Here is a 13,634-nt window from a genome sequence, read left to right as displayed (position 1 = left end):
GAGGAGCATGAGCAGTGAGAGGAGCAGGAGCAGTGAGAGGAGCAGTGAGAGGAGCATGAGCAGTGAGAGGAGCAGGAGCAGTGAGAGGAGCAGTGAGAGGAGCAGGAGCAGTGAGAGGAGCAGTGAGAGGAGCATGAGCAGAGAGGAGCAGGAGCAGTGAGAGGTGCAGGAGCAGTGAGAGGAGCAGTGAGAGGAGCATGAGCAGTGAGAGGAGCATGAGCAGTGAGAGGAGCAGTGAGAGGAGCAGGAGCAGTGAGAGGAGCAGGAGCAGTGAGAGGTGCAGGAGCAGTGAGAGGAGCAGGAGCAGTGAAAGGAGCAGGAGCAGTGAGAGGAGCATGAGCAGTGAGAGGAGCAGGAGCAGTGATAGGAGCAGTGAAAGGAGCAGGAGCAGTGAGAGGAGCAGTGAGAGGAGCAGGAGCAGTGAGAGGTGCAGGAGCAGTGAGAGGAGCAGTGAGAGGAGCATGAGCAGTGAGAGGAGCAGTGAGAGGAGCAGTGAGAGGAGCATGAGCAGTGAGAGGAGCATGAGCAGTGAGAGGAGCATGAGCAGTGAGAGAAGCAGTGAGAGGAGCATGAGCAGTGAGAGGAGCAGTGAGAGGAGCAGGAGCAGTGAGAGGAGCATGAGCAGTGAGAGGAGCAGTGAGAGGAGCATGAGCAGTGAGAGGAGCAGGAGCAGTCAAAGATGCAGTGAGAGGAGCAGGAGCAGTGAGAGAAGCAGTGAGAGGAGCAGGCGCAGTGAAAGGAGCAGGAGCAGGTGAGAGATGAAGTGAGAGGTGCAGGAGCAGTGAAAGGAGCAGGAGCAGTGAGAGGAGCAGTGAGAGGAGCAGGAGCAGTGAGAGGAGCATGAGCAGTGAGAGGAGCAGGAGCAGTCAAAGATGCAGTGAGAGGAGCAGGAGCAGTGAGAGAAGCAGTGAGAGGAGCAGGCGCAGTGAAAGGAGCAGGAGCAGTGAGAGGAGCAGGAGCAGTGAGAGGAGCAGTGAAAGGAGCAGGAGCAGGTGAGAGATGAAGTGAGAGGTGCAGGAGCAGTGAAAGGAGCAGGAGCAGTGAGAGGAGCAGGAGCAGTGAGAGGAGCAGTGAAAGGAGCAGGAGCAGTGAGAGGAGCAGGAGCAGTGAGAGGAGCCGTGAGAGGAGCAGGAGCAGTGAGAGGAGAAGGAGCAGTGAGAGGAGCAGTGAGAGGAGCAGGAGCAGTGAGAAGAGCAGTGAAAGGAGCAGGAGCAGTGAGAGGAGCAGGAGCAGTGAGAGGAGCAGTGAAAGGAGCAGGAGCAGTGAGAGGAGCAGGAGCAGTGAGAGGAGAAGTGAAAGGAGCAGGAGCAGTGAGAGGTGCAGGAGCAGTGAGAGGAGCAGTGAAAGGAGCAGGAGCAGTGAGAGGAGCAGTGAAAGGAGCAGGAGCAGTGAGAGGTGCAGGAGCAGGAGAAGTGAGAGGAGCAGGAGCAGTGAAAGGAGCAGGAGCAGTGAGAGGAGCAGGAGCAGTGAGAGGAGCAGTGAGAGGAGCAGGAGCAGTGAGAGGAGCAGTGAGAGGAGCAGGAGCAGTGAGAGGAGCAGTGAGAGGAGCAGGAGCAGTGAGAGGAGCAGTGAAAGGAGCAGGAGCAGTGAGAGATGAAGTGAGAGGTGCAGGAGCAGTGAAAGGAGCAGGAGCAGTGAGAGGAGCAGGAGCAGTGAGAGGAGCAGGAGCAGTGATAGGAGCAGTGAAAGGAGCAGGAGCAGTGAGAGGAGCAGGAGCAGTGAGAGGAGCAGTGAAAGGAGCAGGAGCAGTGAGAGGAGCAGGAGCAGTGAGAGGAGAAGTGAAAGGAGCAGGAGCAGTGAGAGGTGCAGGAGCAGTGAGAGGAGCAGTGAGAGGAGCAGGAGCAGTGAGAGGAGCAGTGAAAGGAGCAGGAGCAGTGAGAGGTGCAGGAGCAGGAGAAGTGAGAGGAGCAGGAGCAGTGAAAGGAGCAGGAGCAGTGAGAGGAGCAGGAGCAGTGAGAGGAGCAGTGAGAGGAGCAGGAGCAGTGAGAGGAGCAGTGAGAGGAGCAGGAGCAGTGAGAGGAGCAGGAGCAGTGAGAGGAGCAGTGAAAGGAGCAGGAGCAGGTGAGAGATGAAGTGAGAGGAGCAGGAGCAGGAGCAGTGAGAGGAGCAGGAGCAGTGATAGGAGCAGGAGCAGTGAGAGATGGAGTGAGAGATTGTTTTATCCCCCCCCCCCGCTTTTTATCTGGGCTTTTTGCTGTTGTTGTTTTTTGTTCAGAATGCTCTTATGTGTTTCATGGATATTTTGTTCACTGTAAGCAATACTGTCAAACCTTTTCTGTTCTATCATACCGTATTTCTACTGTACCTCCTGCAGTAAACAGTAAAGAAAAAAAATCGCTTTTTACTGGAATGCTTTTGAATGTGAACATTACTGTACATTTGGACATACAGTTCCTAACCAAGAAATTTAGTGTAAAACAGTGTATTGCATGTTTTGCATGCAAATACCTGTAAAACTGAGACTGAAAAGTCTATGCAGTTTTTGTAATGTCAACAATAGCCAGTATTTTGAAACCTTGTGTATTTTGATTGACTGCATGTACCTTGTGAGGTGAAAACAAGTGTTATTCTTTGACAGAATAATTTAATTTGAGTCAGATTTCCAGTGTTTTGGTAAAGTTGTTGTTTGCAGAGAAAGATGTGGTCTATTTTGAAATGAAGATTTAGTATATATTTAACAAAATGTGTTTTTGAGAAGAAAATTATCCATTTGGCCAATTGTGTTTTGTAGGTGTGAGTCTGTGTTAAGAGTTTAGAAAAAGTATCTGAAGTATGGTAAAGCGCTTGTTAGCGATTGAAAAAAAACTGTAAATCTTTCTTAAAAACTCATCTTTTTTTCTCTGGCTTTCCTGTCTAAATCAGATAGCTGAGTAAGTTTATTGTTTGTTTTATGAGAGTAGCTAGATATTTGTATAGTATTGTGTAAATGTTTTGCACATTTGCTTTTGTATGTTTTCAAATTGTACAGCACATTGGTCAACTACCTGTTGTTTTTAATTGTGCTTTATAAATAAATTACCTTACCTTACCTTACCTTACAGTGTAATGAGACAGCGCTCCTCCAGGACCACCCTGGAGGGTGAAACGTTTATGAAATGCTCTCTGCTCTCAATAGTCCCTCTGTGGGAGATGTGCTTTCCTCAGGTTTTGTAGGAAGTTCAGACGCTGCTGTGCTTTCTTTGCTGCATTGTTAGTGTTGAGAGACCAGGTAAGGTTCTCCGCTAGGTGAACAACAAGGAATTTGGTGTTCTTGACGATCTCAATGATAGATTGATAGATAACTCTAAGGGTTGGTTGATATGTACTTGAATCAAAATGTGGGTTTCTCCTATCAAGTTTGATTGACTCTTGTTTGAGTGGATGGAGTTATTTTGAGTGGTATTTGAGTTATTTGCCTCCAATATAGATGAGTCTGATGTGATTGGTTTATCCTGAGAAATATCTGGGGAAAAAAAGACGAGAGGAGAGACGATAATAGAATGGGTGTGCTAAATGGTTGGTTCCAATCGAAATCTACTATGTATAACCAAAAAAATTGAGTTAATCATTCATATTTGTTCAGAAGCATCTTTTGTTTTTATTTAAGTGTCAGATTGGACACAGGAAATGTCTTCGCCAGTTTTATTTTGATTTGTTTACGGGCAGAAGACATTATGGCCTGTGTGTAGTTGCAGTGATTTCTGTTGGAAAGGTTGTAGATTTATGTAATACTATTGTGTTGGTTTAAGTGAAACAGTTATTGAACGTGGTAAGTATAATAGGAAATCTGATGGCCCTGTTGAGCCACCGAAGCGCTCACGGGTCCTCTGACAACGAGGGACGGAACGATCGGGACCGCGTATGTGTTACACAGGAGACGAGAGATCCAAATGCAGTGTGGTATTTATTGGGTAATCCAAATCAGAATCCAACAAGCAGGGGTCAAAACCAGAAATCAATCCAAACAAACAAACACTAGGGATAGGAACAGGAATTGGAACTGGAACAGGAAACTCGGAAGACGAGGAAACTCGGAAGGCAAGGAAACTGGGTGATGGAATGAAAGGACTCCATGAAGACAAACAGAAAAAGACCGGTTAATATAGGCAGGGTAATGACTATCAAGTGAAGACACCTGAGTGCAATTAACAGGAGTGCAATTACTGTGATGAAGGGACAAGGCTTTGTGGGAATTGTAGTGCCTACAGTGAGGTGCCTATGGGGAAGTGAGACCACTAGTGGAGACTCAGGGAGACAGAGACCAGACAGCGTGACATTACCCCCTCCTCCATGGAGCAGCTACCAGATGCTCCACCCGAACACAAGAAGAGACCAAGGAACACAGAGACCAGGAGGGAGGTAGAGCGGCGGAGGACCAGGGGGAGGGACGGGGGGCCAGGTCCATAGAGGGAAACAGAGAGAAGAAGAGCAAAAAACAAAAAAAAGGATCACAGGAGGGAGGTGGACTGGTGGAGGATCAGGAGGAGGGATGGGGGGCCAGGTCCATAGAGGAAACGGAGAGAAGAAGAGCAAAAAACAAAAACAAAACAACAACAAAACACAAGTCCAGGAAGGAACATAATGTTTAGTGGCCCAGGGCCGAACCGACAGGGCAGGAATCCAGAGAGGAACAAGGTGGAATTGGAGCCATGCGGTCGAGACAGAAGCCCACCAGGGAGGCGCAGAAGACCACCACATCCGTGCAGTCGAGACAGAAGCCCACCCAGGCGGCGCAGAAGTAAGGCACTATATGTAAGGAGTTTACATATAGTGCCTCATAACAGAGAAACATAAATGTGTTGAAACTTGTAAATGTTGGAGATTTTCTGAGTATTTTAATCCATGTATTACTGGTTTATGGTTTATTACCAGTATGGAATATTAGTACCTGTACTCATTCATATTGAAATTATCTATCTATCTATCTGTCTGTCTGTCTGTCTGTCCGTCAGTCCATCCATCCATCCATCCATCCATCCATCAAGTGTTAGAAACAATTTGTACAAACCGCAGCACACAATGGATAACCTGCATAAGCCAGTAACTTGCAAATGTGGGCCTTGATTGATTGGCCAATGGGTGAACCCAAACTTTAAGTTTTTTTTTCCCCCATGGGATAAAACTAAAAATGGGATAAAACAAATTTTACATGAGGGTAAAATTATTAAAAAGAGTAGTTTTCATTATTATTCAAAATAATATAGGAAACAGCAGACACATGTAGATAATTAATTTCATTATATGTAATAATGTACAGAAGCTTACGCAATATGTACAAAAGAATGATAAATTGCTTTTATGATGTGCACAAGAGACTTTTAGTACTTCAACTTCACTTAATTTATTTTAGCTACCAGTTAATGTTTTTCATTAATTTTTATTTTATTTTATTTGAATTTTCAAAAAAGTAAAAAAAAAAAAGTTTTAGTTAACAATAACTTGAGTCATAAATGATCTGATCAGACTTTGTCAACCCAATATTTGTGTCTTGATGAACTCCTTTCTTAGTTGAAACTTCACGTTTGTTTCCACAGTTGTGCAAGTGAATTCTTGTCTGTGAAATCTGAATAAGTAAATGCAATACAAAACTGCACGAAGTTACTCTTATCTTGCCAAAAAAAACGGCAGTAGATTCATTTCAGGTAATTCAAAGGAAAACCCTAGAGACAAGATATATTTCACATCCGCTCTTTTCAGTGTGTTTAATGAGCTGTTTTGTAGTCTGGGAACTATCTCCAGAGAATAAAAAAATAAAGAACAAACTTTCAATGCAAAACCAATACAAAAAATAATCTGCAATACTTTAAAACAGTGGAGTCTAATGCAACAAAGCATGTTAAATTTATTGACAGGACAGACTGTAAAGTGCCCAAGTACAATCTGAGTGTCACACATCTAACATCCTTTACTGGAGTGTTAAACTGAACCAGATGTCAAAGCAGCTAACGGTCACGACAAAATCTGATTTTCTAAAACAGGTGAGACAGTGTAAACTCAAATCAGTGCAGGGTGTTTTTCAGTGCAGTGTGAACAGGCTTCATCTGTTATAACGCTTGCGGTGGAGTTTTGCTGCAGTGTTGCTGGGATCGCCGGATCTTGCGTGCGATCCGGTCTGCTAGCAGATTCAGGTGTGACTCCTCCAGGATGGACGGCAGGTTTAGCGGCTCCTCCTGTGATGTCTCTTTGCTCCAGTGCTGGAGCTGCTGCGTCGGATGCAGCGCTGCATGCTTGCCGAACCTCTTCTTGCGCAGACGGCGGTTCACTAACTTCTGCAGACGCTCAGTGGAAGTCCCGTACTGAACGTGCAGACCGGACAGAACCGACTTGAATAAATCCACCCAATCTGGAAGAAAACACCCTTATAAGCTTATTTCTACAAATTCTAAATTCATATCTTGCTTTTACATCTCACAGTTCTCAGCATTGTGATATAAACTCAAGAAGGCAGCAGCTCTGGTGATCTGGGTGGTTGTGTGTGCTGTGTAATTGTGAATGTGCGTGTGTGTTCCTGTACCTTTCTGTGTGAGATGGTCACAGGTTGCACACACGTTATCGTGCCACCTGGATCCGGGCAGCACCAGCTGTTCATCTGCTTTGCAAGCGCTGTGAGTAACGCATGTTGCATGTGTCTGCATGATGTTGGCATAGTGTCCTTCTGCGCAGGGCTCACACACCGTGTCTCTGTGTGGGGTACCTGCAGAGACATCATCACACATTACACATCAGTCGCCGCGATCCACTTTCACATGAATCACTGTTTGTACAAGAGCAGTGCAGACAGTGCATCCGTCTGCTTCCGAACCACACCCAACAAAATACAGGCTGTGTGACAAAACACACTGAGCTTTAAATGAAAGCAAACATAACAGATCACGTAGAGTCATCCTTCAGATCAATTTAACGGTTGACAAGCAACATGATGCCGATGCAGAACCGCTGTGAGTCTCGGCTGTTGTGCTGTTGCCTAACAACTGTGAACAAACTACAGTTACTTAATACATCTGTATAACGCTGAAACAATGTGTCATTAAATTACAGTTACTTATGAAAATGCTAACGATTACAACTGAAAATTTTCACACATATAGATTTAATTTCTTTCTTTCATAAAATGCATTGACTGCTTGAAAATATGAGACACCAATGTTTCAGGAGTTTAGGAAACAGAAAAGGACACATGCTTACTCAGTAACGGTTTCATTAACTATTTGGGTTTAAGCACATGCTTTATTTTCTTAAGATTAACTGTTCTTTTCCAAGGAATTGTTAGATGCCAGTGTTTCCTGTCATAACTAAACAAACAGCACCGTAGATATTTTATGTAGTCCTGCCTGCTTTAAATATTTGAAAATGATTAACAGTTTTGAGTAATTTTTGGGGGAAAGTAATAAAAAAGTAACCAAATGTAATCATGTACATTACTTAAATAAAGTAACTGAAATATGCGCCTTATTACATTTTGAATATGGTAACTTGTAATCTATAACCTATTACATTTCCAACATTAAATAAATAGTCAAACCCAAATTTAGTCAGACACCTTCAAGATTTCTCACATGATCAAAGTTTAGAAGATGGTAATCAGATCAAATTCAGATAACTTTGATAGAAAGGTCTGTAATGAATTCTTGAATAGATGTTATATACACAGTTCGATGAAACCAGTGTAGCTCAACTAATGACCAATCAGTGCTTCGTTTATTCAGTCTGTGGTGGGAAAAGATCACATTAGTAATTAAAGAAAAACACTTAAGAAACACACGCTCACCTAAAAGTGTCCGAATCATTTTTGATATACATTTTTGATATTTTTTTTTTTCTGGTTGTCCGCTGTATGAAGAATGTTTGGGTATAATATACTGTATGTCCCTGCAGCACAAAACCAGTCTTTAGTCTCTGGGGTATATTTGTATTTCTCTTTCATGCCAAAAATCATTAGGATATTTAGTAAAGATCATGTTCCATGAAGATATTTTGTGAATGTTCTAACATAAATATATCAAAACTTAATGTTTGGTTAGTAATATGTATTGCTAAGAACTTCATTTGAACAACTTTAAAGATGATTTTCTCAATATTTAGATTTTTTTGCTCCCTCAGATTCCAGAATTTTAAATATGGTCCTCCGAACAAACCACACATGAATGGAGAGATCATTTATTCAGCTTCAGATGATGTATGAATCTCAATTTTGAAAAATGAACCCTTCTGACTGGTTTTGTGCTCCAGGGTCATAAATGTTTGGTTTATTTCGCCCTCCTCACGAACATGAATGAACTACAGTGTCCTGCGCCCGCCACTAAACACAGATCAGAAGTTGTAGAATGGTTGGTTTGACTGTGTGTCATGTATTAATAAGTATCGGCTGGTCACCTGGAGCTTGGACTCCGTGGCCCGGTTTACACTCGCTGTGTGTCCTGCAGAAGTGCTGGTCCCAGAAGAAGCCCGCCTCACACTCGCACACCGTGTTCACGGTTCCGTTACACGGCCGAACGACCTGCTGGTGATCGGAACACGCTTCGCATCGCAGACAGTACGGGATGTAGTTCCAGAACTCCGTGAACAGACCCGCTCCACAGGCCACGCACTCCGTCTGACGTGAAGACGTGCAGTGTGCGCGCATGCGCGTTCCTGGAGGACACCTGTCACACAGCAGCTGCTGTCCGGTGACCGGATCCGTGCGCCGGTAAAAGTGACCATCCGACGCCAAACCGGCTCCACAGAGGACCGGAAGAACCAACGCTGTGAGAAGAAACTAGAGAAACGAAAGAGCAGAAGCGTGCGTTATATATGTGACCCTGGAGACCCAACCCAGTCATAAGAGTGAGCTATCTGAGATACAACTATTTGAAAATCAGAAATCTGAGGGAGCAAAAAAAGAAAAAGAAAAAAAAAATACATATATGTTATGAAAATCATCTTTAAAGTTGTTCAAAGTAAGTTCTTAGACATGCATATTACTAATCAAATGTTTTTTTTAAATATATATTCACGGTGGAACATGGCACATGGTCTCTGCTTAATATCCTAATGATTTTTGGGATAAAAGAAAAAAATGATATTTTTGGGATAAAAGAAAAAATGATATTTTGACCCATACAATGTATTATTGTCTATTGCTACAAATATACCTGTGCTACTGATGACTGCTTCTGTGTTCCAGAGACACATATAGAAGAATAATGACACAGATAACTAAATGATATGATGTTGAGATGTAAAGATAGAATAGTGAATGTTTAATCGGGTCACTCACCATAGCGCGCGCTGCTGTCGGGTTTCATTGATGCTCAGGGATGCGCGTGGTTTATATGTTGAAGACACGCCCACGGATCAATCACTCATCACTTATCACCACAACAGTTATACTCACAGATACTCATCATATTAAATATAGAGCAGTGACTAATTCACCTGACTCAAAAAAAAAAAAAAACAGGTTCACAGGTTTGAAAGAGACCCTTTCAACACACTGTGAACAACTCAGCTGGAGACAGCATAACAATGCGTCAGCAAAACACCAACTACAACACACCATTCATCACACACAACACTAATAATGATAATAAAGGGAGAAAACACAACTCATTTCAGTTTGGACCGTTGCATCTCATGATATGATGGTATTGATATTATCTGAATCTTTATTGCGTAACAATGTTTTTCACAATTATTACTGCATCGCCAGATCTGTACAATCTTATAACAAAACAATTTCACAATAAATAAATAAAAAGTTAGAGGAGTTTATATTTTTCTTGTGAAACTAATCTTGATGCATGAAAGAATGTTCTAGTTTTACTTAAATCTTGAGATCTTGATATCATTGATTCGATGGTGGGAATACGAAGCCCTGCTGAATTCTTCATCTGAAAGCGGCCTGTGCTGGTCAGATGGTTTGAGCTGGTTAGTCAGCTGTTCACCCAGCAAAACCCGTCTAAAACCACCCACCCAGCCACCCACCAGCTCAGTCTGGTTTCAGTTGGGTTTTTATCAGCACATGACAGGGGTCAGAAAAGCCCAGAGCTTCTTATAATACAGACTAAACTAAGCTGGTTTGATCTGGTCTTCCAGTCTGGTCATAACTGGTTTTAGAGGGGCTTTGACAACTTGTTTAATAAAATGTAATAAAATTTACAAAAGTTAAATACCAGCTGTACAGATACCACCAAATAATACACAACTTTACTTCCAGACCATATTGTTAGTTAAAACCTTCTCAGAAACAAAAATACTTTAGGTATTTTTTTTTAAAGATTACCCATATTTCTCAAGATTTACCCAGATTTACAAAGCCTTGGAGTATCCTCTTGTTCTGAGACGTGTTCTGGGAACAGTTAAAAGGTCTTAGCCAGAAGACTAATAATTAATAAATTAATAAATCCTGGACATTAGAGGGTGCCTGACCATGCAGGGCTCTATTAGTGATGGACACATTTGTAAAATGCATTCTAAACCAATAAGTAAAGCAGTAGGAATAGACTCCATTAGTAAGTGTTCTGTCTATAGCAGCTAGTTAAGAGCAGTAGTGCCACCTGCAGGCTGATACACGCTGATACAGATGCATGTACACCTGGTGTTAAAGCCATACTTCGTCCATAAATTCATTTTTTAAATTTTATTCATTGGAACACAAAAGTCAGGGACTTACACTGTATTCTCTCCCCACACAATGTAAGGAACGTGGAACCATTTCACCAACATTCTTCAAAAACTCCTCTCAGATGACAGAAAAAATCATAAAGGTTTGGAATGTTTGGAAACCAGTTTCCACCACAGAGTAATAACAACAACAAAGAACAAGATGTTCATGACTTTTCATCTCAAAGTTCAGGTACAGAAACTCTACAATGTGGGCCTTTCCACTTCATTGTGCTTATGGATCGGAGACTTTCTAACCAACAGGTCACAAGTAGTCAGAATAGGGGACAATCATAGCAAAGCACAATAGCAGATGAGAATAGCATCCTGTGGTATTGTGTTTCTGTGTGGAATGCACAGCACAGGACTTGTCCCGGGTGGTTAAGACTGTACAGAGGATTGTTGGGGATCCACTGTCCAGAAATACATACTTAACCCAGTCCCTACCCCTAAACCTAACCCTACCCCTAACTGATTCCTAAAATCAGAGGGAAATAGCTGATTAACAAGAGTGAAGAAGCACAGAATCCTGATTTTAAGCCTTAAACTCAAATTTCCTGAAAAGTTCATCCTTAATTCTGATTGGTTGATGGAATGATGATGAACAGGAATGTTGATCCAGGAACATGTTGTACTTGTTGAAATCATGTTCACCATTATCAATATGTGTATTATATTTCAGTGCAATCTTTATCTTTTCTTTGTGCAATGTTTTTCTACATCTTTATTCCTTCAGTGCGCTGTGTACTTTGACTCAGAGCCAGAAGTCTACCTCATATCAGTGCAATCATTATTTTAATATTTTTCTTCTGTTTACCTTTTTTTTTACAAACAAGCAATTGCTTTCTATCTCATTAATTCTTTTTTTCTTTGTAGTAGTTTTAAATCTTTTAATTGTATATTTCTTTGTATTTTGCATATTTCTTTTTAGTTTCTCTCTTTTGTTTATTATGTACCAAGCACCTTACGCAGAAGCTCTGCAATTTCGTTGTATCTTGTATACATTGACAATAAAGCATCCTAAATTCTAAATCTAAATTCTTAACATAAACTCAGATACATCAACAGTCCTATCATTCAACTAATAGTTGCAAAATCACTGTCGGGCAGCAGAATATCAGAGTAAGCAGAATAAATGCCAGAACTCTTATTTTGCATCAATTTGAACAAAAAATATTAACAAAAAGTATTATCGGTTCCCAAGAGAAACACAAAACCTGTGCTGACTGAAAGAAAACGTGGGCGAAAAGATTGAATCCCAGATTTGGTGAGAATAAAGATAATTAGAGGTTTATCGCCCACAATCTGTAGACCGGACATAATTTTGAATGGAAATGCATGGAAGTGGAACAAAGTGTCAAGTAGTAAATGCTGTTATTTTCTTTACCAGGTGAAACCAACCTTTTACTTCAGTTACAGTCAGCATCTAATGTGTCCTTCTTTGGACCTGTCACATGTGTGTAGATATTTCTATATATTCGCTGACTAACAGCAGAACTATTTCTAAAATTCACACATTTCAACCAGCAGCATCTCACACATGGCTATTTAGTCATATTCATAGTCATACATTCTGGTTGAACTGGATCACTTGAGCATTCAAACACATTGACAGAGCAGTAATGTGTTAAAATAACTGTTAGATAACAACGAAAAAAGTCATAGCGGGTGAGTCATAGCGTGTCATTTCACATTTCAGGGGATTCCGTAAACAGACTTGATCCATCACTCATGAGAGCAGAGGAAAGTAGATATTATGGAATTATTTTGTGTTTACATCAGAGTCAATCACATGATAACTAGTGAAACTAACCCACTCAGATGAATCAGCAATATAGAAATGCAGAAATACTAACAAACATCAGAAGCAAATTAATGCATGAGTTCCTAGCAGCTCTCTTATGCTGCGTTCACACTAAACGCGAATAGAGCGTCTGGCGCGAATTATTTAAATGTTAAGTCAATGTAAAGGCGTTTAGCGCGGCGCGTTTGAAGCGAATTCGCGTCTGCCGCCCGATTTGAAAAAATTTAACTTGGCGTCAATTGACGCCGCGTTAACAAATCGCAAATGCATTCAAAATGTTCAAGCGGCAAACTAGACGCGGTAGACGCCAATTTGACGCTCTATTCGCGTTTGGTGTGAACGCAGCATTAGTGCAATTGTATAAACGTCCAGCTTCAGCTTCATGTGTCTTTTTGCTGTCACTTTTGTACAGATTTTTATTAAGCTAATGTCTAGAATTCTATAGAATCAAAGTGTTCCGCTATTACTTGTAGCCTTTCCCCTGATAAAAAAACATCTGGCATTGCACTTGAGCTGTTTGTTTTGGTTAATAAAAAAACATGAAGCCATTTAGAAATATTTAACTGTAAACAGCATTATGCTAACTAAGGTGTTACATGAATTATAGATTTAGTAAGTCCATTTGTCACTTGTGACACACTGCTCCCATGTACTGAATATAAATAGCAGTGTCCAAAAACATATTAAGGTCTGGACAAAGAGACAGAAAATCATTGGTATACAATGTGGCAATGGGCCCAGAATAGATCCTTGGGGTATACCTGCAGATACATGTAAGGCTGTTGATTTATAATACAGTACTTGAGCATAATGTGTTCGACCTGATCAATATGATTCAATCCAATTCAATCTATCTGAAAAAAAAAAACATTAATTTAGACATTTAGAATTCTTTGTTTACTTAATTCTGTGATTTCTTGAGGTCAAGAAACACCGCTTCAATAACCCCACCATCATCCAATGAAGACTTGATTGTTTTCAATGAAGTAACAGTTGGCTATCTCAGTTGAGTAGTTTGTTCTGAAGCCAAATTGCATTGGGTGCATGAAAAACAAGCTTTTATTCAACTGGTCAGTGATAAGTGACTGTAGAAAAAAAACAAAACTATAATTACTAGGAAATTGAGAATCTCATCTTTTCTATATAGGAACAATAACAGATGACTTCCAATCAAATGCTGAACACTAAGGCTTTAGAATGGAAAGGTAAC

The 13,634-nt window shown here is 41.4% G+C and overlaps 1 protein-coding gene across 1 annotated transcript; it reads right to left on the bottom strand.

Moving 5' to 3' along the window:
- Positions 1-5,651: 5,651 nt before the first annotated feature.
- Positions 5,652-9,252, bottom strand: LOC113119763 (tumor necrosis factor receptor superfamily member 11B-like). The gene is made up of 4 exons (XM_026289408.1): positions 9,236-9,252; positions 8,353-8,734; positions 6,494-6,673; positions 5,652-6,322 (listed from the first exon to the last, which is right to left on the bottom strand). The coding sequence occupies exons 1-4, from the start codon at positions 9,236-9,238 to the stop codon at positions 6,024-6,026; spliced, it is 864 nt and encodes a 287-aa protein (XP_026145193.1). The 5' UTR covers positions 9,239-9,252; the 3' UTR covers positions 5,652-6,023.
- Between the last annotated feature and the right edge of the window lie 4,382 nt (positions 9,253-13,634).

Source organism: Carassius auratus, chromosome 19, assembly GCF_003368295.1.
Source record: "Carassius auratus strain Wakin chromosome 19, ASM336829v1, whole genome shotgun sequence".
Classification (NCBI taxonomy): Eukaryota; Metazoa; Chordata; class Actinopteri; order Cypriniformes; family Cyprinidae; genus Carassius; species Carassius auratus.
Note: the sequence above shows the minus strand (reverse complement) of the source record. Positions and strands in the feature narration are given on the sequence as shown.